Source organism: Perissodus microlepis, chromosome 9, assembly GCF_051167445.1.
Source record: "Perissodus microlepis isolate ML-2025 ecotype Zambia chromosome 9, ASM5116744v1, whole genome shotgun sequence".
NCBI lineage: Eukaryota > Metazoa > Chordata > Actinopteri > Cichliformes > Cichlidae > Perissodus > Perissodus microlepis.
The window spans coordinates 3,988,385-4,016,378 of NC_140469.1; the positions used below are offsets into that span (position 1 = coordinate 3,988,385).

At 40.3% G+C, this 27,994-nt stretch overlaps 1 protein-coding gene across 2 annotated transcripts; it reads left to right on the forward strand.

The window, feature by feature from the left end:
* The first annotated feature begins 15 nt into the window (after window positions 1–15).
* l3mbtl4 (L3MBTL histone methyl-lysine binding protein 4) lies at window positions 16–27,983 on the forward strand. Of its 2 annotated transcripts, XM_084938757.1 has the most exons (19): window positions 20–91; window positions 2,040–2,127; window positions 2,249–2,302; window positions 6,332–6,417; window positions 9,116–9,220; window positions 9,294–9,429; window positions 9,506–9,597; window positions 9,707–9,849; window positions 9,991–10,067; window positions 10,880–10,965; window positions 11,056–11,166; window positions 11,830–11,944; window positions 12,066–12,165; window positions 13,098–13,226; window positions 13,466–13,543; window positions 24,309–24,391; window positions 25,416–25,576; window positions 25,750–25,812; window positions 25,901–27,983. In XM_084938757.1, the coding sequence occupies exons 3-19, from the start codon at window positions 2,275–2,277 to the stop codon at window positions 26,081–26,083; spliced, it is 1,776 nt and encodes a 591-aa protein (XP_084794883.1). In that variant the 5' UTR covers window positions 20–91; window positions 2,040–2,127; window positions 2,249–2,274; the 3' UTR covers window positions 26,084–27,983. The 2 variants fall into 2 exon arrangements, with proteins under 2 accessions (XP_084794882.1, XP_084794883.1); XM_084938756.1 differs by lacking the exon at window positions 2,040–2,127 and having other exon boundaries at window positions 16–91.
* The last annotated feature ends 11 nt before the right edge of the window (window positions 27,984–27,994 follow it).

Consider the following 27,994-nt stretch of genomic DNA (forward strand, 5'->3'; position numbering starts at 1 on the left):
CACTCCTACACGAGCATGCGCAGAGGCTCCGTTTCTCGGCGTTTCCGTGTTGTTTCGTGTGTCAGCAGATTGAGACGGCTCATCGCGGTTGGTAAGTCTCATACTGCGCTCCGGTACTTGGGTCGGTTCGCCTCGTCCCTCTCTGTCTGGCCCTGTAGCTACTTTAGCTGCCTATTTGTCGCTGTTGCTGCCGTTCACAGGGGCGCTCAGGGCGACGGGGAGAGACGCGGACCGCCGCCTCATTCCGCTGTTTGTTTCCTGAAAGAAGCTGCCGGGACACACTCATTTGGCGCGCTTCCGATCGCGCCTTCATAATAAGAGCTTTTGCTGCAGAACAAGATCTTTACAGTCGTCTTTTTTTGCAATAAAAGTCCAGAAACCGCAATAGAGAGTCCCAACAGGGGGCGTAATTAGACTTTATTTTTAAATCATGCTTTTCTTAAAAATAAAAGGCAGAATTGAAAACAAAAATATTCTATCAAAATAAACTCCTAAAGTTTTTTGAGCTACATTTTGAGATCCAAACAATAATTATCAGTAAACCTAACGAGATCTGTGTAGATTTATAGAACAGGACAAGTACACCTCGAGTGCTTTCATAACTTTAACTTTACTTTGTATATTTTAAACAGAATGTGTTATAAGCTAACTGAGTCACATATAACAATTTAACCATAAGTACAGCGGCTACAGAGAGATTGTTTTACTCTGTATATTAAGAATAAATATAACTGAGCATGCTCACTCAGTTATATTTACTCACTCAGTGTTTCAGTACTTTAACCATTTCAAACTGATGTATACATGAAAATACTCTCTGAGATGAAAAATAATTAATATCTTATAGTTATTATATAAGATTAATTAATATCTTCAATATGTTATCTGTTACATTTATATTTCTGACAGCCACAAATGTTTTTGAGAATCTGATGGGTTTCATTTTCTCAGAGGTGATGCAGTTGCCCCCAAAACATGTAGGATTTTATTTTGAAGGTGAATGTGTGTTGACTTCCTGTGTGTTTTAATGGCGTTGCTTCCTGCCATGATGAAAATGATGACAAGTGTAGTCACAATGTTTTTGTCAAAAATCATTGACAATTAGCTCATTGGTGATTTAGTTGATTCAGAGTCAAAATGCTGGTGTTGATGTTGAGGTTTTTGTAGTTGATGTTATAGCTGTTGTGTGAGTTTGGAGTTTAGATCACATGTTTGTCTCTGTGCTCCTTTAGAAGACTATTCTAATCTTAAATCTTTCACTTTTTATTTCCTGAAACTGAAATTCTAACGTGACTATGAAAAAGTTCATACATTTAATCCACTTGCACTTGACAGTGCAAGTGGATTAACATTTATAAATATTAATGATTTTAGTTTTTTGGATGCAATATATATTTTGTTTTACTTCATACAGTACTGTGCAAAAGTCGTGAACCACACCTATTTACTTTATATTTTGCTGGGAAAATGGGGAAAAAGGTGCAGCAATTTATTCAGATGTGCAAACATAAATGGAAATACAGTGTATAAGGCAAACACAGAGTTTATACTTTTCTATGAGCTTTTCACCTTTATTTTTCAACACAGCTTGAACTGTCTTAGGCAGCTTTCTTTAGTAAGTCTTCAGGAATAGTATTTTAGGCTTCTTGAAGAACATTCCAAAGTTGTTATTTAGATTTTGACTGCTTTTTGCTCCTTATTGACACTGTTTCAACAATGTTTTCTGCAGCTTTAATCTCTTGTCCTTTTTGCACTTGTATCACATTTTTTAGTTAGATTTTTATGTTCTTTATAGATATTTAATAACAATTTTATCATCGTTTGATAACGTCTCTGATTAGAATAGGTGACCTATGACTTATGATATAGCTCTTTTTATGTGACTGAGCCTGAAGCAGAAACACTGGGTAACAGAGTAAAGTGGCACTGTGAAACATTTAGGTGGTCTTCACAAACTGGAGACATCATATTTTATTGTTTATTTTGGAGAGCACTTGTCCTTACCTTAATAGATCATTAACGAATAGTAATTTTTGCAGATGTGTTGCTGTCACTCCTTTTCATCTCGTTGAGGATTATGTGTTGTGTTCTTGGTGTGATTTTTGCTGCACCCACTTGGATTATTAAGTATGTACTGAATGATTTATTCATTGATTACCTGACTGGTTCAGATAATAAACTGCTAGAACTTTAACTGAACAACATCAGTTCAAACTTTACTTCTGTGTTTGTTTTTCTGTTTGAGCAGATAGGAACCAAAGAAGAAGACAAGAGATGAAGAGCAAAATCAGCAGCGCTCAAGGTAACACACTCAGCTCCTGACTCACCTGGGTAAACTCTTTCTGTAAAATCCACCGTTGTTAGAGTTAAGATTGCATTTTAGTCAGATGCTAAAGGTTTATTTTACAACTCCTGCAAAACCTGTGGCCTTACTACACTTGAAGATAAGATAAGATAAGATAAGATAAGATAAGATAACCTTTATTAGTCCCACACGTGGGAAATTTGTTTTGTCACAGCAGGAAGTGGACAGTGCAAAAGTTATGAGGCAAAAATTAGGATACAATAAGAATAAATACAGTACACAACTGTACAGAATAGAATAAAAATAAAATACTATATACAGTAGAATAAAATAAAATAAATATACAATAAGATAAAAATAGAATACAAATACAAATGCTATATACAACTGAGTAAAAATACAACGATGACAGAAAAGATTATTGCACATTAGTGTTATTGCACATGTGTGGATGTGTGTGTTTGATCAGTTAAAGTCTTTATTGTGGAGTCTGACAGCAGTGGGGAGGAAAGTCCTGCGAAATCTCTCCGTCCCACACCGTGGGTGCCACAGTCTCCCACTGAAGGAGCTGCTCAGTGCTGTCACAGTCTGCTGCATGGGGTGGGAGATGTTGTCCAACAGGGATGACAGCTTAGCCACCATTCTCCTGTCACTCACCACCTCCACTGGGTCCAGAGGGCATCCTAGAACAGAGCTGGCCCTTCGGATCAGCCTGTTCAGTCTCTTCCTGTCCCCGGCAGAGATGCTGCCGCCCCAGCAGACCACACCATAAAAGATAGCAGAAGCCACCACAGAGTCATAGAAGGTCTTCAGGAGTGGGCCCTCCACTCCAAACGACCTGAGTCTCCGCAGCAGGTACAGCCTGCTCTGCCCTTTCCTGTAGAGGGCGTCTGAGTTATGAGTCCAGTCCAGTCTGTTGTTCAGATGAACACCAAGGTACCTGTAGCTGTCCACAGCCTCAATGTCCATACCTTGGATGTTCAGTGGTTGCAGTGGAGGATGTTTGTGCCTGCGGAAGTCTACCACCAGTTCCTTGGTTTTACTGGCGTTGATCTGGAGGTAGTTCTGCTGGCACCAGTCCACAAAGTCTTGGGTCAGTCCTCTGTACTCCTTGTCGTCCCCATCAGTGATGAGGCGACTATTGCAGAGTCATCAGAGAACTTCTGCAGGAAGCACTGGGTGGAATTGTGGGAGAAGTCTGCAGTGTAGATGGTGAAGAGGAACGGAGCCAGAACCGTTCCCTGTGGGGCCCCCGTACTGCAGACGACCCTGTCCGACACACAGCCCTGAGTCCTCACATACTGTGGTCGGTCGGTGAGGTAGTCCAAAATCCAGGTAGTGAGGTGATTGTCCACTCCAGAGTTCTCCAGCTTGTCCTTCAGAACCGAGGGAAGAATAGTGTTGAAGGCACTGGAGAAATCAAAGAACATGATTCTCACAGTGCTTCCAGCGGTCTCCAGGTGAGCGAGGGAACGATGTAGGAGGTGAATGACGGTATCATCTGCTCCAATGCCAGGCTGGTTGGCAAACTGAAGTGGGTCCAGTGATGAGCTTATTAGGCGCCGAAGCTGAGCCAGGACCAACCGCTCCAGGGTCTTCATCAGGTGGGATGTCAGAGCCACCGGCCTGTAGCTGTTGAGGTCCTTGGGGCGTGAAGTCTTTGGCACTGGTACAACACAGGAGGTTTTCCAGAGCTGTGGGACTCTTCCCAGCCTCAGGCTCAGGTTGAAGAGGTGCTCCATCACCCCACACAGTTGGTCCGCGCAGGACCTGACGACCCTCGAGCTGATGCCATCTGGGCCCGCTGCCTTCTTGCCATTAATCCTCCTCAGTTCCCTCCTAACCTGGGTGGTTGAGAGAGACAGGCTGGAGCCTTGTGTTGAGTGTGTATTGGATGCCAAGGATCCCAATTCAGCCTTTTTTTTTTTTTTTTTACTGTACAGTAGATAAAAAAGCACAGATGTTAATAGTTGAACGTTCTGGGTTCATGAAACATAACTCAAACAAGTTAGATTACTTTCTTGAATGTCACATTTTCAGATTGTGTAGAATATTATTATTATTATTATTATTAATATTGTTCATCAAGATGGTTCCAACTGTATTAACTAGTTGTTAGCAGGTCAGCTTTGGAGCGTTTTCATGGATCTTTTTTCACTTTCCAGTTGATGTCACAGATGTAAGTCTTACCTAAAGAAAAGCTTTCACACTCTTTGCTGTGTAGCAAGATCGCTTCTTATCCTGAAACTTAATCATCATCAGACCTACTTATTCCTAACCAATGAGAACATTTCTTTCAGGGTTTTTTACAATTCTGTTCCAGATATTCACTGTTGTTTGTGTCCACTTTCATTTGTTTTGATGTACATAATCTTTTCCTATTGTTTAAACTGACAGTTCACCTGCTAGGACCCAGATCCCTTTCAGTCTGCAAGGTGTAACAATTTGTGAATGTCTGCAAACTGTTTTACATATTTAGATTTGTGCAGGCATTTGTGATATATAACAGCTTGGTACACGATTGTGGTATATCGTATTATAGTAAGATGATGAATATATGTGTAGCTTATGTATTTATATATGTCTATATGTACATTTAATGTATGTCGCCCATATTTAAATTAATATTCACTAGCGTTTGTATCCATGTATTTGTATCGATGTAGGCCTGACAAAAACTGCTCAAAAGGTGCTAGTAGTAAACAAAAACTGTATTGATGAGCATATGCAGGGTGCCATAGCTTCTTTGACTGTTAAAAGTTTAGCTTTTAATTAATAAGTAACTAACAGTTCTTATAAAAATGGATTACAGTTTATCTTTATAATAACGTTTGACTTTTGCACTAATAACTTATTAATGAAAATCTTGGCATTTTCACTAATATGTTATTGAGCTATTGAGAAAGCATTCAACTTAACATTAAACACTAGAAGAGTCACTGTCAGTGTGTGTTGCCCTTAAAGAAAATACCTCATTGCCATATATAGGATGTTAAACATTGTCATGTTTACAGAGCCACACAACCTTGTATTGGTTGTGTGTGTGTCTGTGTGTGTATATATATATATATATATATATATACACATGCAGACACACGTGTATGCAGTGGTGTGAAAAAGTGTTTGTCACACTTAAATGCTCATCAAATAGATTTAAATATTAGACAAAAATAACACAAAGAAACATAAAATGCAGTATCTAAATGTAGGTTTTATTTCTCTATATACATATATATAAATATACATGGTGGTATGAAGAAGTGTTTGCCCCCTTTGGGATTTCCTATTTTTTGTATGTTTGTCACACTTAAATGTTTCAGATCATCAAACAGATGTACCTTTAGACAAAAATAACAAAAGTAAACACAAAATGCAGTTTCTTTAATGAAAGTGTTCATTTTCAAGGGGAAAAAATTCCAAACTTACATGGCCCTGTGTGAAAAAATGATTCCGGCCTCAGGACCTGAAAGACTCGCTGTGGTAAATGAAACAGTGATTTCTGCTGTCTATCAAAACAACATAAAGGAGAATTTTGGGACATCTGTTCATGACCTGAAGCTTAGACGCTGTTGGGTACTGCAGCACAAATTAACCAAAACGTACCAGCAAGTCCACCTCTGAATAGCTTAAGAAAAACAAAACGAGTGGCCTATCCTGACCTAAATCCAATTGAGATGCTGTGGCGTGGCTTTAAAAAGGTGGTTCATGCTTGAAAAACCTCCAGTGGGGCTGAAAAGATGAAATTCCTCCACAGTGCTGTAAAAGAGTCATTGCCAGTTATCGCAAATGCTAGATTGCAGCTGTTGCTGCTAAGGGTTGCCCAACCAGTTATTAGGTTTAGGTATGTATATATATATATATATATATACATATATATATATATATATATACATATATATGTATTTATTTTTGTGAGGTTGCCTGCTTTTGTCCTTCAGTGATTTCAGCAGGAATGTCACAGCTGTTACTGAAGCAGAAATGAAACAGAGTAATTGGAGCAGTGATGTGATTATCTGTGATCCTCAGTGAATGTGAAGAGGCGGTCCTGGTCCTGGCAGCAGTACCTAACTGAGCAGAAGGCTGAAGCTGCTCCGCTCACAGTCTTTACCGAGGTAACTATCTACCTCACTCTCTGCCTCCTGTCCATTGCCAATTTAGAATCACTAATAAAGCTAACGTACATGTCTTTAGACTGTGAGAGGAAGCCAGAGAAAAGAGGAGGGAGAAAGAGGGAGAATGTGCTGTTTTTGGGACAGCAGCAACAACAGCGTCAACTTCATTCCATTAACTCTGACAATACTACACGTAAAAACAATTAGAGAACACTGACAAATTAAATAGCACAGTGGGGAATTTAACAGACCGAGAGGATTTTATTGGCCACTACTAAAACAGATAAAATAACATTACAGAGCCAAAACATCTAAAACAATTGAAGCTGGATCTGTAAACTTACACCAAGAACCTACAGACTGCTGAAACAGAAGTCAGTCTCTCAACAAGCATTGACAGAAAACTGGATTTATTAATACTAATACATGAAAAATGCAAAGAATTCTGCAATAATCTAGAATTTCCACGGATCCAAATTCAAATCGTAGAAAATCCAAGTATTACTGTAGTCAACTGTTGAACCTTTAACTGAACAAACTGAAACTGTCAATAAGAAAACTTGCAAATTAAGTTAACCGTGTTGTAATTCCTAATACACAGCATGAGAGACCAGCTGATAATTGCTAGAATACCTGAACGCAACAGAAAATTCAAAATAAAAAAAACAATCACCAGAAAATCCATCCATCCTTTTTCTTCTTCTTTTCCTCATCAGGGAGAGCCTGGAACCTATCCCAGCTAACATAGGGCAAGAAGCAGGGTACACCCTGGACAGATCGCAGGTCTGTCGCAGGGCTAACACAGAGACGGAGGCTGTGGAGGAAGTCAGGGAAAACACAGTGTGTAACACACTGTTGCACTGGTGCGCCTAACGTTTTTTCTTAGGAGCACCCAAATTTTTCAACTGCATTGCTTAACACCACAGTTTTACATGTTCACTTTTTTTTTTTGAACATTGCTGTCCATACAGACGATATTGATTACTAACAATCTTGTCAGCACAAAGTTCTTTATTTGGAGCACAGATCTACAAGAGAAACAAGTTACTGAAAAAGTGCTTGTGCTTAAAGTGCTTCACTGAGCTGAAATTTAAACTTATAACATCTCAAAATATGTTAAAAGAAAATCTAAATTAGAAGTGCCTCAAAGTGTCTCAGTCTTCAAACCTAACCTCTGAATATCTGAACAGCTTGATATCTTATCTTATCTATAAACTGGGCATACACCACATCATTTCTGTACGTGGGGTTTATGTTCAAGCCATTTTTCTTGTGAAGAAAAACGGCTTGAACGTATTTCAGACTTGAACTTAGTGAACGGAACTTCTTCTTTGGGAGTATCGTAGGCAATGTTAAACTTAATCATTATCTCGGTCTCCTCTGACGACCTGTTTGCTGCTGCCTGCAGTGCATTTATCGCGACGTATAATATGTTGTCTGGATACACTGTGCTTTTTCAGCATTTCAATTTGAAACGTATTAGCACCAGTCACAAATGCAGTATTGCCGGCCATGGTCTTTCCACAATCACCACAGTAAATACAGTGCATCATGTTGTCAGCTTTACTGTATCTCAGCCAGGGAAACTGGCTCTCTTCGGAGTCGATCGTATGTGGCTCGTTATCTGATGCTGTCTCCGGACCAGTGCTAGACATAACCTGAGAGGTTGATGGCTCCGTGTCAGAGCACTGGCTATGAATTTCGAACGGATCAGGGTTTAACTTAACGAAAACGTGATCAATTGTTCTTTTCATCTTTTCTTATTACCCACAGCTACATCCACTTCTATTGGGCCTAGGCTGCTCAACTCTCTCTATCTGCCTACACTTTCAAACGCACACACGTGTAGGCCTACAGGAATATCTGAACCACGGCCAATCAGAGTCCTGCCCTTGACCATCTCTGATTAGTTTAGACCACGATATCAGCATAATGTGTGTCTGTTGTTGACCACACAGAGACACACATTTTTTTTTCGAATGGCTGGTCGCACTAGTGTGACCTAGGATTTTCTTTTGTTGCACGATTGAGAGATTAGGTCGCATGTGCGACCAAATTGGTTGCACATGGCCCAGCCCAGGTGATGGAGGTGAACTGAAGACCTTCTTGCTGTGAGGCAACACTGTTAACCACTGCACCACTGTGCTGCCAATCCCCAGCCAATACTTTAAGTGACAACCTTTTTTGCCTTTGGCTCAAAGATCCACCGAATGTCCCACCACCCTCTAGCTACAAAAACACACTCAACCTTTTAGCCTTTTTTATAGACTTAACAGTTCCAAGGTGTTTGATTTGTTCAAATCCACAGTCTCACTGCACTCACATAAACATTTTCCCCTTTAACATATAAATCTACAATTAGAATTATAAATAATAGATTTGGGTATTAGTCTTTCAGGTATTGATAGGGTTCCAAAAATAGGGAAAATAAAAACTAGAAGATGCATTTCCTGCTGAAAACCCAGTGTGATTTTGCACTGCAATCTGCATCACTGTAACTGCTGGAACTCAAACACAAAATGTTAAAGAACAATTGTTATCTTTAAATAATGGTTAGCAAGTTTGTTATGCTGTCTGAATTGTTGTGCAAATACTTTAAATATCTTTAAAGTATTTAAAAGTAAAAAGAAGAAAACATCTGTCTGATCTCTGCCTGACTCTCTCTGACCTGTTTCTGTCTCTTTTACCTGACTCTCAGTCCCAGACCTTTCCTAGTAGAAAAACTGGTTTTAAAGTTGGGATGAAGTTGGAAGGCATTGACCCAATGCACCCCTCCATGTTTTGTGTGGTGACCATTGCAGAGGTAAAATTGTCACTCACATCCACTTACGCATTCCTGTTTGGATCTAGTCTCATTGCCCTCCTGTCTCTATCAGGCGATTGGCTGTCGGCTACGCCTTCATATTGATGGGTACTCAGAGTGTTATGACTTCTGGGTAAATGCAGATTCACCCAATATTAGACCGGCAGGCTGGTGTAAAGAGCACAACCACAAGCTTCATCCACCTAAAGGTAAAAAACAAGTGGACCAGTCCCTTCAGAGGTAACTACATGGCATGGGTTATAACACCTGTCTGTTTGTCTGCAGGTCACAGTGAGACAGAGTTTGACTGGCAGCAATACCTTCAGTCCACAGACTCTCAGTCTGCACCAGCAGCCCTGTTCACATGTTGCACTGGAGTCAGTATACAGTCTGTCTGTCGAACCTTTCTGTTCACCTGTTGCATTGCAGTCAAGATACTCTTGTCTGTCTGACTAAGTATCTGTCTATCCCCTGCCTGTCTTTTAGGGATGTGGGTTCAGGGTGGGGATGAAATTGGAGGCAGTCGACAGAAAGAATCCTGGACTTGTCTGTGTCGCCTCTGTTGCTGATGTCATCGATGACTGCTTCCTTGTTCACTTTGACAACTGGGATGACACATATGATTACTGGTGAGACAGAAGGACGACAGACTTTTTCTGTTTTCAGTATTTTTAGGTTGTAGTGTTGGAGCTGTTTCATGTCACTTGATATTTATTATTTAACGTGTTTTAAACCGGGTATATGGATTGATGGTTGTACTGATCCACCAGGTGTGACAGTAGCAGTCCATACATCCATCCGGTGGGCTGGTGTGAAGAACAGGGACGACCTCTTACTGCGCCACAGGGTATGCAGTCCTTCTGAACTCTATGCTTATGAACTTACATTACCATAGAATGACAGGCAAATAACAAACACACTCACACATCGATACCCAGCATCCAGACTGATGGCGAAACAGCTAGTAGCTCAGTGTTCCAAAATTCGGAAGAAGGAACAGCTCTGACAGCTAGGGATTGATGAGGTGCAACACAAATGCTACGGCAAGGGGGAGCCCGGACGCCAGGTCGGGTATCTGAGATTGGGTACTAAGCCCCAAGTATAATGGAGGAAGGAAGCGGTGAGTTCAGGAGGAACTGACCTGAAAGATAGGATCACGGTGAAGCTTGAAACCTGGACACTCCGTAGCCTGTTACCAAGATTACGTGAAGTACCCTCGGAACCCTCTGAAGATCTACTAGGTGATGTGAATGCAGCACTACGGACAATACCTACTGCGACCATTACTGAGACCAGCCAGCTGATCTACACTCTGGTAACAGTGATCAGTGAGATGCTAAGTTACCATTTGAATAGCCAAAAAAAGCAGTACCCTCGGTGGAGAAGGAGACTAGGGGCCAAGATCAAGGTAGCACGGGGCGAGGTTGACCAACTATCGGAGGCAGAACCATCCAAGGTGTACTCTCAGTGGCAGGGGAACAACATGAGAACAGCATCACCAAGGTTGGAGACTGAGCAATACTGGAAGAGCATATGGGAGAAGGACAAAGCACAAATGAACCAGCTGCTAATTGACGACACACCCTATACAGTAATTTAAGCACATAATAATTTTCCATATAGTATTCCTCTGTAAAACTCTAGTACTTTATTTTGCAGGTCACCCCAACCCTGAAAACTTTGTTTGGGAGGAATACCTTCAGGAGACCGGTTCTACTGCTGCTCCTATTTCAGCCTTTACTCTGGTATGGATTGAGGAGGCTCATGCAAACATGAAGCCAATCAGAAAGCTGTTTCTGGTAACTTAGAGCTTTCCCTGTACTTTTGTCCAACAGAGAGCGCCACATGGTTTCCAGGTGAACCATAAGCTTGAGGCAGTTGACAGGAGAAACCCTATGCTAATACGCGTTGCCACAGTAACAGACACAGAGGACTACAGGGTGAAGGTAATGTGTATCTGTGTGTGTGATGTAGTGATAATCGTTAACTCGTCTACCATTTTGGACATGTGACAAAATATAGGTCAGAATATAGGACTTAGTGAATAAGGCTCCAGTCACAGAGACCAGACCAGAATGTCTGACAACAACCAGTCATGAGTTAGTGAGGAGAAAAATAAGTATTCCTTGACTTGTTGTAAGGGGTTGCTGGAGGTTGAATTACTGTGAAAACATTTGCTAAATTCAAGTGAATCAGGCTTATAAACCAGTCATATAACCCCTTGTTAATACACAGATTTTATCTTCTCCATTTTCAGTTTGTGTTGCATTTTTTCAAGTTGTACTATTGCTTGGCTAGCAGTTAATATTTGCATGAAAAACTACAGATAACCTTCCAGAAAAGTTTATGCATCAAGATGCAGGCAAACTGGCAATTTGCTAACACCAAGAGCAATCGCTATTAGGTTTTTGCTGCAGCACTTTCTTTGTACCCAATTTCACCCAGAAGTAGCCAGCAACCTCCTAGCCAGTCAGGGAGTACACATTTTTCCCTAGCACACATCCAATACAGCAAGCACCTCTCACGCGCATGACGTGACATGAGATACCTCAATAGTCAAGTGTGCACGTTTGATGCCAGGAAGTATTTAACGAGGTGTGTGTCTACAGATTCATTACGATGGGTGGTCGACACAGTTCGATGTGTGGTGTGACAGCGACCTCTGCGACCTGCATCCTGTTGGCTGGTGTCAGCGCACTGGACATCCACTGGAACCCCCCCCAGGTCAGACATACAGGTCAGAGAGAGACAGACTAGTCAGACAGACAGGTCAGACAGTGTTACAGTTCAGAAGGAAAGTTATAGCAGGACAGATTCACTCATTGTTATCATGTGTGTGAGACAGGTTTGTCCCACCTGCCCTCCCCCTCTCAGGGAGTATGTCCTACTGCAGGCTGCAGAGGAGTCGGACACATCAAAGGAGCCAAATACACTGGACACCACAGGTACCTGTCTCATTCAAAACACTACAGTTAATTCCCTTACATATACATATACAATACCTCATACAACCATCACAGGAACATTTACCCTTTTAAGTGTGACAGAAACCGGTCTCACAAACCACAGATACCTGTTACACAAAGAAATCACAAGTACCTTTCTCACCTACCCCACAGATTCCTGACCCAAAATTTGATAGATAATGATAGAACTCATACAATCAGACGGGAGTGTTGCAGAGCTGAACACAGGTCAAAGAAGGACAAGTTCCAGGTGTCAGTTCAAATCTTAAAAGACCATGACCATCTTTAACACTGCACTGCTTAAAGACTTTATCGAGAATTATTTCATCTGACTGTCATAACCCACGTAAGACCATTGACTCCGTTCCTGATGCCTCACAGTCTGTTTGGAAGCCTCGTCTGATATGTGCAATACATTTCTGTACTTTTTTCATTGATAAATTTGCCAATTTTAGACCCACTGCTTTTCTCACTTTATTTCCTTCCTTTGGGATCCATTTTTAGAAAGCATACCTTTAAGGAGAAGGATCTCAATTAAACCACTTATTGAATGTCTTGCTGAAAATTAAAGCTCAGATAGCCTTGAACTGTTTACATTTGAATGAAAAGAAGACTGAAATGTTGGGTTTTAGACCCAGCAGCTACTGTGACAGTAATACACGTATCAGTTGGATTACTGTAACACACTTTTGTGTTGGACTTAGCCAGTTCTGTCACGCCTCCAGCTTGTTCAAAATACTGCGTACCTGCCTATGACTAAATACAGAGGAGTCATATTTCTGTAATGCTTGTGCTTGCTGACTTGTTTTGCTGAGTTGTTTCTGTTGTTGGTGATTCGTGTTTGCTTGGTTGTAATTTCTCGGTGTTTGTGTTTCTCTTTTGTTAAATGTTTGTCTGACTCTGTCACCTAGTGCCTTTGGCTGTCCATATTCTGACATTAACATGCGTAAGGAGATGGTGCTTCCTGATAGGCTGGGCGGAGAACGAGTCATAACCCTCATACCTGTCACCGTGCGCCAGCATGACAACCAGTCAGACAGGTAACTGTAGACTGGTGGAGAAAATGCTTTTATTGTGGATCTTGTACTGTTAAATATGAGAATAGAGCTTCTCCAAGCATGTAAACAAACATAGAATGGGAAATGACGTCTACAGTAAGAGGATCTCTGTTATTTCTATTATTCCAGAAGAATAACAGCTGGTCATTATTTTGTCCTGCAAATAATTCTGAAAAACAAGTGGTGTTTACATGGTATCTGTTTCTCTCTGTGTTAAACAGCACAAGCTTTCAGAAGGCAGAACCCAGAGACGAGGAGCTGCTGGTTCCTCTTGGCAAGAGAAGAAGGCTGACAGACAGGTGAGAGTGAGAAGATGAGGCAAGATTCTGTTTGCCTGTTAAGTGTTTGTAAGAGTGGCCCTAAAATTAGCCCATAATCAGGGACATTACTCAGACATATCTCTATCTCCTACTGCCTGTCGCACTCTGTCACCTAACTGAGTGTGGCAAGGCTCATCAGATTTATTATTATTATTATTATTGAGTGTGCCAGTAATTGTGTGTGTGATATAACTGATGCACACAACTATTTGTCAGGTTTATAATTATTGAATTTGCCAGTGCAGTAGCATTGAGGCGCACTGTTTATTATTCGTCAGATTTATTATAGTTATTATAGTTTTGACACAGTTTCTCTTCACATCTTTGTTTTTCCTCGCGCATCTGTCCTGCAGTATGGTCCACGATTGGCTATCATGATGGAATAATGTTTTGCCCACCAGGGTAGCAAGTTGGTCACGTGACTGAAAACTATGAATAGCACTGAGACACACTATATATTATTTGTCAGATTTCTTATTCTCATCATTAACTGTGCTAATGGAATAGCATCGAGCCACACAATTATAAATCGGGTTTATTAGACTATTCAGCCCCTATTTCCAGCTGTCTCTTTACAAAAGCTCATCAGTACTGATGGAAAAAGTCTGTTTTTGTTTTTAAACTTTTAAGTTTTTAAAATTTCCCGCAGATGAGTCTGTGCACTCACAAAATCAGGGGAGGCACACAGACATCCACACGGACTCTGATGCTCACTACGTGATAAGGAAATTTATGTCACTCTAACCTGAGTGGACCCTAGCAGGGTTGCAGACATAGAAAGTATAATCCCAGTCTTATGATTGATACAAAGAGCCAGATTACCTAAATGAGGCGAAATAGCATGTGAGTACAAGTAGCACTGGTGTGAGTAGTTTTATGGGTGATTTACAAAAGTTTGAGTTGGACATGCCCAATCTCACAAGAACCTTGTAATCTAGTGCTATTTCACAAACCAATAAATGCTGTTTAATTGCAGGTAATTTATTAAAAGGACAGGTGCAGTTTGTTACATTGTAGTCAGAAGAGCATGTACATGTATAAAGGTTATACATGTGGACATTAAATGTAGGCCTACGGTGACAGTTTTGTTGGATTTGTTTAGTGAAAAAGGGAATTTGAGAGATTTCATGAGGGAGTTGTGCGTGTGAACATTTGTGATCTATATATTATATATTGTCATAATGCATGCAGCTGAATTTGTGTAGGCCCGCAAATAAAAAATGTAGTGCAGCTCATGAGTTTAGAAACCTCACTTTCTTGTGGGGTTCCGCAGGGGTCCATTCTTGGCCCAGTCCTTTTTTCGATTTATATACTCCCAATGGGCTCAATAAAAAAAAAATCTCATGTCATTGTTATGCAGACGACTCACAGATTTACCTGCCACTGAAATCTAAATCTGTGTGTCCTCTGAAGGTTTTATTAGATTGTTTGAAAGATGTTAAGGCATGGATAGCTTTAAACTCTCTTAATTTAAATGAACAAAAAACAGAGGTCATTGCGTTTGGTCCCTGTGACCACTACGACTTTGAAATTTATAAAAAAAAGAAAACCTTTTGCAAGGAACCTAGGAGTGATTTTTGACACGAATTATAATAATAATAAACTTTATTTATAAAGCACACTTAAAAACCAAGGGTATACCAAGGTGCTTAACAAGTAACATAGAGAATAAAAGAAAGGTAAATAGAAGTAGGACCAAAGCAAGTACTAGGTATGCAAGAAGATCACTATCACAGATATATAGGAGAAGCAGCAGATACATATCAAACAAAGAATTGAAATAAGCATAAAAGTACATAATGTGAAATCATAAGTGAAATGTTAACTAGAAGGAAAGGCAAGATTGAATAAGTGGGTCTTTAGTCGTGATTTAAACAGTGCAATAGAATCAGAGGCGCGGATAGCAAGGGGGAGGTACCGGGGCAGCCAGAGCAAACGCACGGTCACCCCAAGACTTCAGCCGAGATCTAAGTGTTCTAGCAGGAGTATGTGGCCTACGAAGTTCACTAAGATAACTCGGCGCTAATTTATTAATGGTTTTGAACATGAGCAGTAATATTTTAAATTGAATACGGTACTTAATGGGCAGCCAGTGCAAGCCAGCTAGAACAGGAGTAATAGAGCAGAATTTCCTGGTACCCGCCTCGGGCCGCCGCATTTTGGACTGTTTGCAGTCTAAGGAGGAGGGAAGACCAAAGTACAGGGAAATACAATAATCCAACCTGGAGGTCACAAAAGCGTGAATAAGCTTCTCCAGGTCCTCATGTGGAACATAATGCCTAGCCTTAGAGATATGGCGCAGTTGGTGGAAGCTAGATCTCGGTACAGCAGACAGGGTATCGAGTTTGAGCGAGCTATCCAGCAATACACCTAACTGACATAGTCAAAAGAAGAGCTAGCAAAGGGACCCAAAGCTGCATGAAGTTGGACACGAGGGATATTACTGTCGAACACGATGATCTCAGTCTTCTTATTGTTTAAGAATTACTCAGGAACCATTCTTTGACCTCACGCATGCATTCTCGAAAGTAATGCAGAGACACAACAAGGTCATCAGTAAGTTCAAAATAGATCTGTATGTAATCGGCGTAACAGTGAAAGGTGATATTGTATAGGGCTGGGCCATATTATACCGTTCACGGTAATACCGTTACAATGTTAGGCAACAACAAGAAAATGAAATATCGCGATAGAATATGGGTAAAACGGCCTTTGTTTTCATACGCACATGGCCAATTGTTGAGTGAAACGGATGAACCAGAATTGGTTTGTAAAAATGGTGCAAGTTCAGTGATGTGGAACTGGTTTGGTGTTTGTCCGTCAGATACACAACAAAGCACATTTTTTTGTAGAACATGCAAGCGGGCCATCGTTATTGCCGTATTTGTCGGACTAAGGTGCTCGTAAATCTGGGAGTAATCTGGGTCCTAAACTCCGTCCCTCTCAGGTCACTGAGAGTTAAAAACTGTCTAAATTCTTTCATCTTTAATAAAACGATCAGCATTGCTGCTTTACCAGGTGTAACTATGAAGTATAACATCCAGGCATCCATGAAAACAGAATTTATTACATTTAACGGAGTTAGAAGTTAGCAGGAAGCTAGTGGAAGTTAGCTCGCTAGTTTCGCTAGTTACCTAAGCATGATGTAGCATGTTCTGACTGAGAGATTTCTGAAAACATTCAAACGTACAGCTCTGCTATCACTTCCAACATAAATAAAGACAGAAAACTAAACAGCAGTGAAGTTTGTAGGATTACTGAAGTTGGGCTAGGTGGTATATAATGATGTGCTACATGATCGCTAGCGACACAGCTATGTTAGCATAACATAAACAGTGAAGCTGGAGGATTTAAGCTAACACTTTTCCCCTCGATAAAAGTTAACGTGAGGGTTCCTGATGGTTAGGGACAAATGCAATCGCATGGCAGGATGCTGTAAATGGACCAAACTTCAGTCAGGAGGACAACTGAGATAATCCATCCACAATACGAGGTTAGTCATTCATATACTGCAACAACATGGGAAGAATGAGTTGAATAAAGTTTGATTTATCTGACTGTTTTGCTTAATGTGCCTTATAATCCCGTGCACCTTATGGTCCGAAAAATACATATTTGACTTTTTTATTTGGCACAAAGCAGTTTAATGTTGCAAAGCACCTCTTTTTAACTTCAGTGGATATTATACATGGTTATGCTCAGGATATGTCAGCCCATTTCTACTGGAAATGCCTTTTGGTTAAACTTTCAGCAAGGAATTTGCATTTGCACTGTTAAATTTTTATATAGCTTTAATGCATATAAAAAACAGCTTCTTGTTTAAGTTAAAATAAATGGATGGGTTTTTTTTTGCGCTAGTAAAGTTGTGGAGTTGTATTTTGTCTCGCATCAATTATATCGTCAGTTATATCGTTATCGCAAATTTTCAAATATTTTTGGCCATTTCGCCCTGCTCTAATATTGTATTTTCAAAGATTGCGCCTAAAGGGAGCAAATACAATGAAAAAGAATAGGGCCTAAAACTGATCCTTGAGGCACACTGCAACAGGCCAGTGCAGAGGAAGAGAAGGTGCCCAAGTTAACCAAAAAGGACCTGTCAGCGAGGTATGATTTAAACCAGTCAAGGGCAGTGCCTCTGTGGGTATCACAGTGTGCTCAAGTCTTAATAATAAGATGTTATGGTCCACCATATCAAAAGCCGAAGAGAGGTCCAATAAAACTGGGACCATAGAGCGTCCAGTATCAGTAATTTCAAGACTATCATTAAGAACTCTAACTGTTTATCAATGGTTGATAAACAGATCAATGCTGTAATCAAAACCAGTTTCTTTCATCTCCGGCTACTAACAAAAGTGAAGCCATTCCTCTGTTCCAGAGACTTTGAGAGAGCTATTCGACTTTTGTAATAGTCTTTACTCAGGTGTTAGTCTGTCATCAGTTAGCTAACTTCAGCTGGTCCAAAAGGCTTCAGGCTTCAGGGTTACTAACTGGCACACGCAAGCGAGACCACACATCCCCCATACTAGGATCCTTACACTGGCTGCCAGTTAGTTTTCGAATTGATTTTAAGATTTATTATTTGTTTTTAAGGTATTGCACAGGCTAGCACCCTCATACCTTTCTGATCTTTTGAACTGGTACAGTCCTGCAAGATCATTGAGGTCTGCAGATCAAATGCTCCAGATTAAAGCACAGAGGAGATTGAGCCTTTGCTGTGACTGCCCCTTCACATCAGGACCTCCCCAACATTAGACACTTTCAAATCCTGTCTGAAAACCCACTTTTATTCCTTTGCATTTAAATCAGAATGACTTTTTACTACTTTTATTTGTCTTATTTCTTACTCAAATCTTCCTATTTTATGCTTCTTTTTAAAATGTTGTCATGTCTTCCTATGCTTTTATCTCTTTTGATTATTTGAAATGTACAGCACTTTGGTCAACAGTTATTTTAAATGTGCTATATAAATAAAATTGACTTTGACTTTGAAAATGGTGTGCACTGCCCATGGTCCTGAAATTATGACAATTTTTGCTATACGTTATAGAATTTATTAACAAAACCAAACGGCACCTTCAATCTGTCGAATCAATTCCAAACATCAAAAGGAAAAATGTGCTGCTGTTCACACATCCCATGCCTGATGTCCACCAAGGCCTGATTACTTTCAGGATAGGTTCCTGTCTCCCCCCTGGTTTGTCCCTTCTTTAAGTACTTCACATCAGCCTCTTTAACAGTAACATTTTGGCCACAAAGGCTACAGTAAAAAACACCAAAAATGGAAACGTTTGAAGAAGCTTTGTTTATGCTGGAATTCCATGACTCCTTTTAGCTGGAAATTCCAGGTCATCTCTGAATTCACTGAGCAAATTTAGGATTAGGTGGCTTCGTACGCTGTGTGTTTTTATCACATCTACATCTGGCATTGCAAATAAATTGTCACATGGTGTTCTCTCTGCGGTGCTACCTCTGCACATCAATAACTGCCACCATTCTAAAGATGCCATACTGCTTCTTTTATGAGTACTACTTTACAAACAGGAAGTGTTTAAATGTGTTGACCTTTCAAAATAAAATTCAATATATAATAAAATAACATGTAACACTTTTATAGTTGCCTCTTTCACACTGAAACACAAATTCAGCTTTCTAATTATTTTAGCATACATATAATTACAGCATACATATAATTATTTCAACAAGTAATACTTGACTTTCAAAATAAAAGGTCAACAATATTGCAGTTAATTATCAGGGTTCATGAAAGTTCATGATATTTTTTTCTCTACAAATTATTGCCCTATGGCTGCCTCATTGACTTGATTTATATAACCATAAATCAAGTCAATGAGGCAGCCATAGGGCAATAATTGGATGGCTGTAAATACTTTGGCCTTTTAAAATAATTTTGAGATTTCAAGCCTGAGTCACCTCTTTTTAGCTGGCTTTATTTGGGTTGTTTCAAAGTACCCACATTATGCTGCCAATACTTCTTCCAACCTCCAGAAAGGAATCCTTAGCTCCTGTTGGCTACTGATGATGCACTGGCATAATAACATTTCTTCAGGAACTTTCTCATTTTCAGAATAAAGTTCATATTTTGCAGTGTGTGTGGGTGATAGTTGAGTAGATGTTATATAAGATAGATTATATAAGCTAAAAACACACTTGACCACATTCAAACAGTAAGGCTGGACTACTGTTATTCGTTATTATCAGGATGTCTTTAAAACTCCCTGAAAAGCCTTCAGCTAATCCAAAATGCTGCAGCAAGAGTCCTGACAGGGACTAGAAAGAGAGAGCAGATTTCTCCTGTATTGGCTTCCCTTCATTGGCTCCCTGTTAAATTCAGAATTGACTTCAAAATCCTGCTCCTCACATACAAGGTCTTAAATAATCAGGCCCCATCTTATCTTAATGACCTTATAGTACCATATCACCCCATTAGAGCTCTTAGCTTACAGACTGCAGGCTTACTTGTTGTTCCTAGAGTATTTAAAAGTAGAATGGGAGGCAGAGCCTTCAGTTTTCAGGCCCCTCTTTTGTGGAACCAGCTTCCAGTTTGGATTCAGGAGACAGACACTATCTCTACTTTTAAGATTAGACTTAAAACTTTCCTTTTTGCTAAAGCATATAGTTAGGGCTGGATCAGGTCACCCTGAATCCTCCCTTAGTTATGCTGCAATAGGTGTAGGGTGATGGTGGATTCCCATGATGCACTGGGTGTTTCTTCTTCAGTGACCTTTCTCACTTACTATGTGTTAATAGACCTCTCTGCATTGAATCATACTTGTAATTCAAGTTTCAAGCTTCCACAGCATGGCTTTTGTCCTGTCATCCTCCCCTCTCCCCAACAGGTCGCGGCTTATGGCCGCCCTTCCCTGAGCCTGGTTCTGCCGGAGGTTTCTTCCTGTTAAAAGGGAGTTTTTCCTTCCCACTGTCGCCAAAGTTCTTGCTCATATTGGCTCATATGATTGTTGGGTTTTTCTCTGTATGTATTATTGTAGGGTCTACCTTAGAGTATAAAACACCTTGAGGTGACTCTTGTTGTGATTTGGCACTATATAAATAAGACTGAATTCAATTCAATTCAATTCAATTTTATTTATATAGCGCCAAATCACAACAAAAGTCGCCTCAAGGCGCTTCATAGATACAGAGAAAAACCCAACAATCATATGACCCCCTATGAGCAAGCACTTTGGCGACAGTGGGAAGGAAAAACTCCCTTTTAACAGGAAGAAACCTCCGGCAGAACCAGGCTCAGGGAGGGGTGGCCATCTGCTGCGACCGGTTGGGGTGAGAGAAGGAAGACAGGATAAAAGACATGCTGTGGAAGAGAGACAGAGGTTAATAACAGATATGATTCAATGCAGAGAGGTCTATTAATACATAGTGAGTGACTGGAAAGGAAAAACTCAATGCATCATGGGAATCCCCCGGCAGCCTACGTCTATTGCAGCATAACTAAGGGAGGATTCAGGGTCACCTGGTCCAGCCCTAACTATATGCTTTAGCAAAAAGGAAAGTTTTAAGCCTAATCTTAAAAGTAGAGATAGTGTCTGTCTCCCGAATCCAAACTGGAAGCTGGTTCCACAGAAGAGGGGCCTGAAAACTGAAGGCTCTGCCTCCCATTCTACTTTTAAATACTCTAGGAACAACAAGTAGGCCTGCAGAGCGAGAGCGAAGTGCTCTAATAGGGTGATATGGTACTACAAGGTCATTAAGATAAGATGGGGCCTGATTGTTTAAGACCTTGTATGTGAGGAGCAGGATTTTGAATTCAATTCTGGATTTAACAGGAAGCCAATGAAGGGAAGCCAAAACAGGAGAAATCTGCTCTCTCCTTCTAGTCCCTGTCAGTACTCTTGCTGCAGCATTTTGGATTAGCTGAAGGCTTTTCAGTGAGTTTTTTGGACATCCTGATAATAATGAATTACAGTAGTCCAGCCTGGAAGTAATAAATGCATGAACTAGTTTTTCAGCGTCACTCTGAGACAGGATATTTCTAATTTTAGAGATGTTGCGCAAATGGAAGAAAGCAGTCTTACATATTTGTTTAATATGTGCGTTGAAGGACATGTCCTGGTCAAAAATGACTCCAAGGTTCCTCACAGCGTTACTGGAGGCCAAGGTAATGCCATCCAGAGTAAGAATCTGGTTAGATACCATATTTCTAAGATTTTCAGGGCCGAGTACAATAACCTCAGTTTGATCTGAATTAAGAAGCAGAAAGTTAGCGGCCATCCAGGTCTTTATGTCTTTAAGACATTCCTGCAGTTTAACTAATTGGTGTGTGTTATCTGGCTTCATGGACAGATAGAGCTGGGTGTCATCTGCATAGCAGTGAAAATGTATGCTATGTCTTCTAATGATGCTGCCTAAGGGAAGCATGTATAATGTAAACAGAACTGGTCCTAGCACTGAACCCTGTGGAACTCCATAATTAACCTCAGTGTGTGAAGAGGACTCTCCATTTACATGCACAAATTGGAGTCTATTAGATAGATATGATACAAACCACTGCAGTGCAGTACCTGTAATACCTACAGCATGTTCTAATCGCTCTAATCGCTCTAATTATGGTCAACAGTATCGAACGCTGCACTGAGGTCTAGCAGGACAAGCACAGAGATGAGTCCACTGTCAGAGGCCATAAGAAGATCATTTGTAACCTTCACTAAAGCTGTTTCTGTGCTGTGATGAGCTCTGAAACCTGACTGAAACTCTTCAAATAAACCATTCCTCTGCAGATGATCTGTTAGCTGTTTGACAACTACTCTTTCAAGGATTTTTGATATGAAAGGAAGGTTGGAGATTGGCCTATAATTAGCTAAGACTGCTGGGTCTAGAGATGGCTTTTTGAGTAAAGGTTTAACTACAGCCAGCTTGAAGGCCTGTGGTACATAGCCGATTATTAGAGATAGGTTGATCATATTTAAGATCGAAGAATTAATCAATGGCAGGACTTCTTTGAGCAGTTTTGTAGGAATGGGGTCTAAAAGACACGTTGATGGTTTGGAGGAAGTAATTATTGAAGTTAACTCAGAAAGATCAATTGGAGAAAAAGAGTCTAACTTAACATCAATGGTACTAAGAGTAGCTGTAGATAATATTACATCTGTGGGATGATTACTGGTAATTTTTTCTCTAATGATAAAAATTTTATTTGTGAAGAAGTTCATGAAGTCATTACTAGTTAACGTTAAAGGGATGGTTGGCTCAACAGAGCTCTGACTGTTTGTCAGCCTGGCTACAGTGCTGAAGAGAAACCTGGGGTTGTTCTTATTTTCTTCAATCAGTGATGAATAGTAAGATGTTCTGGCTTTGCGGAGGGCTTTCTTATAAAGCAGCAAACTATTTCTCCAGGCTAAATGATGATCCTCTAAATTTGTGACACGCCATTTCCTCTCCAGATTACGAGTCATCTGCTTTAGGGTACGTGTTTGAGAATTATACCACGGAGTCAGGTACTTCTGATTAGAGACCTTAGTTTTCACTGGAGCTACAGTATCCAGAGTCGTACGTAGTGAGGAGGTGAAATTATTAACAAGATAATCGACCTCTGTTGGGGTAGCGTTCAGATAGCTGCTCTGCTCTGTGTTGGTACAGGGCATTGAAGATGATAACAGTGGGTGGATTATATTCTTAAACTTAGTTACAGCGCTTTCAGAAAGACATCTACTTTGATAAAATCTACTCTCCACCGCTGTGTAATCAATTATTGTAAATGTAAATGTTATCAGGAAATGATCAGACAGGAGAGGGTTTTCAGGAAACACTGTTAAATGTTCAGTTTCTATGCCATATGTTAAAACAAGATCTAGAGTGTGATTAAAGTGGTGGGTGGGTTCTTTTACATTTTGAGAGAAGCCAATTGAGTCTAATAACAGACTAAATGCCATGTTGAGGCTGTCATTTTTAGCATCTACATGGATGTTAAAATCACCCACAATAATTATTTTATTTGAGCTCAGAACTAAATCAGATATAAAGTCTGAGAAATCAGACAGAAACTCTGTGTAAGGCCCAGGTGGACGATAGATGATAACAAGTAAGACTGGTTTCTGAGTTTCACAGCTGGGGTGGACAATGTTAAGCATCAGGCTTTCAAATGAATTAAAAGTCTGTCTTGGTCTTTCATTAATTAATAGGCTGGTGTGAAAAATTGCTGCCACACCGCCCCCTCGGCCTGTGCTTCGAGGTTTCTGGTAGTTAGAATGACTCGGGGGTGTTGATTCATTTAAACTAACATAATCATCCTGCTGCAACCAGGTTTCTGTAAGGCAGAGTAAATCAATTTGTTGATCAATTATTAAGTCATGTACTAACAGAGACTTGGAGGAGAGAGACCTAATATTTAATAATCCACATTTCACTGTTTTACTCTTTGGTTCAGATGTGGATACTGTACTGTTCTTTCTTTGTAATTGTTTATGTTTAAGTTGTTTGTTGCTGGTTTTTAGTTTGTTTTTTGTCTTTTTGGAAGCTGACACAGTTTCTATGGAGAAACCATCACTTTAGATGACTTAGAATAATTGGCTTAATAAGTTCTGTCTTGAGAACAGGGTGAGATCCCACAGTGAGTAAAACCTGTTTAAATACACAAGTGATTCTGAATATTTAAGTTCAATATAGACCCACAGTAGAGTGAAAATACAGTGGACTCACAGTAGAATGCTGTTTTATTTTCTTTGTTTTTTTCCACTCATAATGGTTGTCTTGTGTTCTACTTTATGGCTAGAACCACCCGAATGCCCCAGCCAACCACATTCCTTCGTGTGAAACAGGAAGAGGAGGAGCCTCATCTCAGAGTCCTCAGCCCAGGTACTAAGTTGGGAGAGAGGGGAGGGTGGTGGTGGGCTGTTTAAAGTGGAGAGTTGCTCCTTCACTGTTCACTGTTCTGCATTATACTGCAGAATTCACCAAACCGCTGACGTCAGGTTTCAGAGAGACAACAGCAGCTAAACTACTGAATACAAACACAGATATTCATGTTTGAACTGCTGTATGCAGAAACATACTACAGACATGTGTTGAACTTCTTCAGGTCAGGGTCAGTTAGCACACAGCTTCAGATGCATCAGCCCCTCTTTTTGAATGGGAGTTTACATATAAGACAGAAAGCAGATACATATGTTTCAGAAATAAAAGTGAGGTGTGACATATCTGCAGCTGCAGCATCACAGGATGTGTTCCAGCTGTTTTGTGGCATAAAAAAGGTGAAACTACAACGCTGCTGTTTGTGATGGTGGAAATGGTCACTGACATATAAACTCATCCACACTCTGGAAACAACATTGCTCTCTTCACTGTTTCCATGGAAACAGCAGGCAGATAAGGTGGCTGTTTCTATGGAAACATTTCACCATGGTAGCTGCAGTTTTAGTTGTTCTCTGTGTGCTTAATCCTGTATTGACATCCTGTAAGGACATCCGAGTCTTTCCAATTACCAATCGGCTGATTGATCAGGATCACATGATGCCCATCTTAGTGTTTAGTGGTGAGACCTGCTGACTCTCCACATATTAAATAAGTTCATATTTGGTATGTGGCAGGTCTCTGCGGGGTTTCTGCTGGTCTCTGTGTCTTACTGTGAAAAACAGTGTTTGTGGATGACGTCACACCACATTAACATTTCATATTGTAAATCAATGTTGCTGTTCACTCCCCTGTTGGTTGCTTTCACCACTGAATAGAAATTTCTATATTTGCGGAGTTTAAAATTGTTCTCACTGTTATTGGTTGTGTTTGTTTATGAAGCCACTGCTGTTTGGTACTAAGGTGTTGTCATTTTTGTTGTTGAGGTTTTGCCATGTGGTTGTCATTGACTGGTGTTTCTGACCTCTAGAATCCAGTCTGCAGGCCGCCCTCCACCAGTCTGTCTTCCTCTCAGCCATGTCAGCACAGCCCAGCCGCGACCTGTCACTATGCTGGGAGCAACACCGCAAATTGTTGCCAGGTGTCGCAGGAGTCCACGCTGAGACTGTCCAACACTGGAGCGTCCAACAGGTCAGAGAGCAAAAGAGATGGAGAGATGCTGCAGCTATGTAGTTCACTAATTGACGTGGTGATAGTAAATAAGAGTGCTCATTCAATTTATTTGTATTAACGTACATTGCGTTGCACACATTTTACTGACTGTCTGTATGACAAATGGATTTTTTTCTCTCTTTCCCTCTAAGGTGTCAGATTTCATAGAGTCTCTCCCCGGCTGTGAGGAACAGGCCAAACAGTTCAGAGACGAGGTGAGATGACCGGACGAGATGATCTGGTGGCGTAGAGCTAATGACGTGACAGTGGCAATGATCTGATCTGTTCCTGCTTCTGTTCTAGCAAATTGATGGACGGGCCTTCCTCCTGCTCACCCAGCGGGACATCATCCGGATTATGTCAATCAAACTCGGTCCTGCCCTCAAGATCTACAATTCCATCCTGATGTTCAAACACGCTGAGGACAGAAGCCGATCACATGCTAAGGATAGGAGCCAATCACATGTTGAGCATACCAATACTTGACATTTGCAGCTCGTAACTGACCAAATCCAAACCTGATAGACCCCATTACCATGGCATCTACCCCTTATTCTCTGATCCGGACGAGCCATGTTTTCCATCCTGTTGTCACCTGAATTTGTTTGACGTTACAGTGACCTTTCTGTTGGCAGGTCCTGTGACGTCATTTCGACATTCAGTTACTGTCATCATTATCACTTCATGTGAAAACAACCAACCGTCACTTAGGGAAACTGCCCTTTGGATGGGGCACAGCTTTATTCAGGTGAACTTAAAAACTGGAGGCAAAGTTTTAAGTGGGACTTACAACTTGTATGATCAGCAGTGGCAGTTCTGCCAGGAAACATGGCTGTGCTCAGTTGATTGTCTGAGATGTTCAAAAAAAAAAAATCTGCATCAAAACATCTTGAGATAGATTTCTCCATTTTGTTATTTTATCTGTAAATCAGTCCTGGGAAGTAGTTTCACCGTTATCTGATCCAAGTTGCTTTATTTGATCATATTTACTTGTAATGTTAAGATATCAGGGAAAAAAATCAAAACACACATGTCAAATTAAAAAAGGCCCCTTCAGAACATTAAACAGACTGCGCTACTCAGAGTCAAGTCCTTTTATTTGTCCTCTAATGCAAACTTAAGTTATCAACAGATTTTTATTGTAAGAAAAGGGTTCTGTGAACAAAAAATGTTGCATTGATTTTAGTAAAGCAGTGGTTCCACGAAAGAGAGAGTTAAAAACATGACAGAAATTATTCCTCACATGAAGAAAAGAAAAATTCAGACATTTATTTGAAACATTCACAACTGCATTTCGGTCTCACAGTGACAAAAGTCCGGTTTACTGAAAAGGTTTCCATAATTAACATGAGTCTCCTCATTGTGTTGAGTGTGTAAAAATCAAAACCTGTAATTCCTAGAAAATCTTAAACATCATTACAGTGTTATGAGAAAACTCTCCTAATTACAGAATGGCATTAGAATTTCAAAAAAGAGAAAAATGAACATTCTAAAATAGTATTACACAAAATACATCAAATACATCATCAAAAGTCCCAAAATTACATAAACTTGTAAAACAGATGAACAGATATTATTCATGGAGATGTTTGCATAGGTCTCCAAAACTGGGTAAGTTGCATCTGCGTGCACACATAGCCCTAGAGACCAAAGGTCCATGTCCATTTGATTTTGGGGTGAACTTTATTAGACTTCTTGACTTAGCAGTGTCTTGATGAGATGCAACGCCATGCTGAGATGAACAAAACCATTGCCTTCATTCAGGCCTCATCAGTCGCCAGATTTCTACCATGATCACAGTACTATGTGCTCTCTCCTCATTACATTACTAATCTTGTTAACTTTTAACATCATCCTGCCACCTCTGCTGGGATCTGTCAGGTTGTGGAAATGTGTAATTGGCTGCGTCTCTTAAACAATCAATAAAATAACTGTTCAATAACTCTGAATTTTCAGAAGAAATTTTTTTAACTTTGGAATAATTGCAAAGTCTATATTTATAATTTTATTCTCTCGTGTTACAGTCTGTTTTGTTATCTACCGTGTTTGTATAGAGTTTTATTTTAGAGTAACCATAGATCTATAGATTTGTACTTCAGTTCGTCTCGCTTCTCTCTGACCTCTTCTCCTCTGTGATGGCGCAGCAGGGGCAGGAGCTGAGCTGTAGACCTTAACTCAGATCAGCATATCCTGGCCTGCAGTGGTCTGTTGCACACTTTGAGTTTGCAAATTCTAGTTTACACAACAGCTTTCCTCAGGTTTTCACTGTAACAGGTCCAGGCGGGTATTTTCATGTTTCCAACAGTGGGCTGATATTAGGGCCTTTGTCTAACTTCTCTTTGCTGTTTGTCAGTATTTGTTGAGACCAATAAAGCTTCTGATCTGGTCTGTGTGCTG